At 40.7% G+C, this 3,155-nt stretch overlaps 1 protein-coding gene across 2 annotated transcripts in view; it reads right to left on the reverse strand.

Annotated features, from left to right (window-relative positions):
• The window catches only part of ABCB11 (ATP binding cassette subfamily B member 11), a 72,219-nt gene that overhangs the window by 15,972 nt on the left and 53,092 nt on the right, over positions 1-3,155 (reverse strand). For both annotated transcript variants that reach the window (XM_063340312.1, XM_063340311.1), the window contains exon 20: positions 2,877-3,038. In XM_063340312.1, coding sequence (XP_063196382.1) covers positions 2,877-3,038 — 162 coding nt within the window. The remainder of the gene's footprint in view (positions 1-2,876; positions 3,039-3,155) is intronic.

A 3,155-nucleotide genomic window follows, 5' to 3' on the forward strand; every position in this document is an offset into this window, starting at 1 on the left:
CTAGGACCCTACAGTGAATTCCAGTAAGTATTTATGGTTGTTATAAATAAACTTTTGTTCATTGCTTCTGTATGGTTAGATGGTAGGCAAGATTAATCAAGAAAAGGGAGAGTTCTGTGAGCCTTTGCTTTAATATTCTATCCGTATCACCCACAAAGTGGTTCCCCTGCTTTCTCTTATGCAAGAAATACATTGTGAAAGGCCTTTCCAGTTCCTGTGGCCACAGTCTTTCTCCATTGTTCCTAGATAAAGGCTGAGAGGTCTGCAAAGTCTGCAAGACACCTTAAGGGTTTCTGGTGAGACTAGTTATTGGTCAGTCTGGGATTCCTATCGGAGGCTCTGAATTCAAGGAAGCAACCCAGCTGAAGAAAAGCAATGGGCTGAACTACATGCTTACACTCCTCCTTAAACTGAAAGCAATAGCACTTTATAGTCCTACAGAAGGAAATGTGGATAACGTTCGTTGGGAAGAGATCTCTGTATTGCAAACAGAGGACTTTTTTTTTTTCCCCTTGCAAATCTGTCCTGTAAAATTGAACTATCCCATTCTGCAGCTATGCTAACATGCTCAGCTATATTTTTGACCTATGTTCTTGATTTAAAAAAATAACAGTGATTACAATAACATGTAGCATTGACAATAGCATCAGGTCTATAAAAGGAAAGAGTTATTGCCGAGGTGTCCATGTTCAGATTATAGAAGTTTCAACAGTTTTAGCGTGGCCTATCTTTTATCTGGGGCCATGGGCTACGTGCCCAATAGCAGTTGGAGCACATCTTTCAGTTGAGTTTCACTGGAAAGGATCCATTTCCCATACTCTGAGACAGTAATACAGTGGAAACCAAAGCACAGTAAGAAGAAAATACTGAGAAATTTGTTCCATAGGTACACTGCTGATCTGAACTGATCAGAAGACATATCTGGTGTTATTGAGTTCTTCATTCACATTTTTGGGATTAATTTCTGAGAACCTTCAAGGCAGACTGCTGAATTCATCCTCTCATTTCAAAGCTGTGGGGATTTTTCCCTTCACTTCCCCAGCATATTGGTCCCAGAGTACAAGCCCACGTGTCTGTCACAACATCATTGCAGATATTCAGACAGCTTGGAAAGCAGATGCACATTCCATCTGCCTGACTGCCTTGGCACCAGGCAGAAATGTTTTAAATTTATGAATAATGAAACACAGATGTTGGACTTTGCTCATATTCATCATGGCTTGTTTTTTTCTTGTAGCCTCTCTCTTTTGATGGACGGAGACCTTCAAGAAAAGGAATTAATTTTTGGCAATGAAGGTATTTAACATCTTGCAGGATGACATTGGCCACAGACCTCCCAGTGTCTAGAAAACCTCTCTCAAAAGGAATCAAAGGTTAGAGTCATTGGAGAATGCACATAGGAGTGTCTCACCTGCTGTCTAGTGAAAGTCACAGTCCTTTGCATGAGGTCTAGGCACTCAAAAAGTGTTTTGAGGTAGCACACCTGTGGCTAAAAGGCCAAGCACATTGGCTAGAAGCCACTAAGTGGATCAACAGGGACTGGAACATCTTTTGCTCTGCCCCTCCCTGGATCTTAGCTAGCAAACTTCAAGCTGCAAGTAAATGTGATTCAAAGTCCTGAGTAACACCCCAGAGAGAAAAGTCTAAGTCAAAACAACCCCCCAAAAAAACAATCAGCAAACAGTCAATCTTTTGTTTGGTAGATTGCTGCCACTGCTGTTAGGAGCACTTCCTCAACCCTTTTATAATCAGTAGCTCAGATGTTGGGGCAATCATTCATTCACTCTTTCCTGCCTAAAAGGTTTCGGACCTCCAGTTTCTCGAAGTGTCTGCCCTTTAAGTCATATATTCTTTGCACACACATATACCTACCATGACCTAAAGAAGTAAATGGGAATCACAACACAAGTTTTATCCTATCTCATGTGGGTACCCAAACTGCAAAATGATCGTGGCATCCCCATTTTCTTCCTAGTGAATGTGTCGTTACTTTACCCAATAAGAAATGGCATCAACAGAGGGGTTTTCTCTATCCTTCTAGTTCTTGAAAATTCAGGACACTTTCCTAGGCATTAGTTAGAGCAGTGCTGAATTTCCTCAGGCAGCCCTCCGGTTTCCCACTAACATGGCAAATGTTTCCCCAAAAAGCTTTTTTACAAAAGGGGAAGCATTCTCTTTCTATTATGACAAGTTTTGAAAGAAAAAACAGTCATGGTTGAACTCTTGAAAAAGTTTCAAGCAAAACTGTACATTTTGATGGTGACACATCCTTTAGTGAATGCCAAGGTTTAAAGCATATTCCTGTTTCCTGCTTGTCTTCCAAACTTATTGATGCAAGTCTACTTTTTGCTGGCAGCTATGAACCCTGTTACAATTGTCTACCTCTCCCTGGGCATTCTGCAGGCAGCAAAAAGCTGCCTGAAATCTATGAACAAAAAAGTGAAGTATTTTTTGGATCTGTTCCAAAGCTTTCTCAAAGGCATGGCCAACTCTGTAGAATAAAATTCTGCAGGGGAGGACCTCTGAATGTCTCTCTCTCCACTGTACCTGCACATGAGGTACATCTTGTCTCACCTAAAATAAACTTATGCAAGTATAGAAACCCACTCCCAACAGTTCTTCAAAAGTGAACAAGAGAAATAATGAAGAACACATGACAAATGCTAATGAGCCTACCCCTTCAAAGAGCTCAAATGATAGTATGATGACAGTGATATAAATATCTCTACTGAACAATTGTTTATAGGCAAGAAGGCTAACCCCATTTACTTGATGAGATATAAAGATTTGCCCAAAACGTGTCAAGTTCTGCATCATAGATTCACTCCCCTCTGCTTCAGAGCTAAAATACACTTTAAAATGTTAGCATAACATACCCCAAGAATCTGACTGAATAACAAAGCATAGAGTGGATTGACTGCTCCGTTCACAGCTGCTGCCAGAGATCCAAGCACCATGTACGGCCATTCAGAGGCATTGTATTTCAAAATTCTCCTAAATGGTACAGGCTTGACATCTTCCTCCACATCAACAGGCTCCTAAAAAAACAGGTTGGATTTATGAAGCAAATGTATCCCTTTGACAGTGAGATTAAGTAGTTCGCACAATCTGTTAAATGGCCATCTACTGCCCAAACAGCTGCTCTGGTTTTGTAT

This window comes from Chroicocephalus ridibundus, chromosome 7 (genome assembly GCF_963924245.1).
Source record: "Chroicocephalus ridibundus chromosome 7, bChrRid1.1, whole genome shotgun sequence".
Classification (NCBI taxonomy): Eukaryota; Metazoa; Chordata; class Aves; order Charadriiformes; family Laridae; genus Chroicocephalus; species Chroicocephalus ridibundus.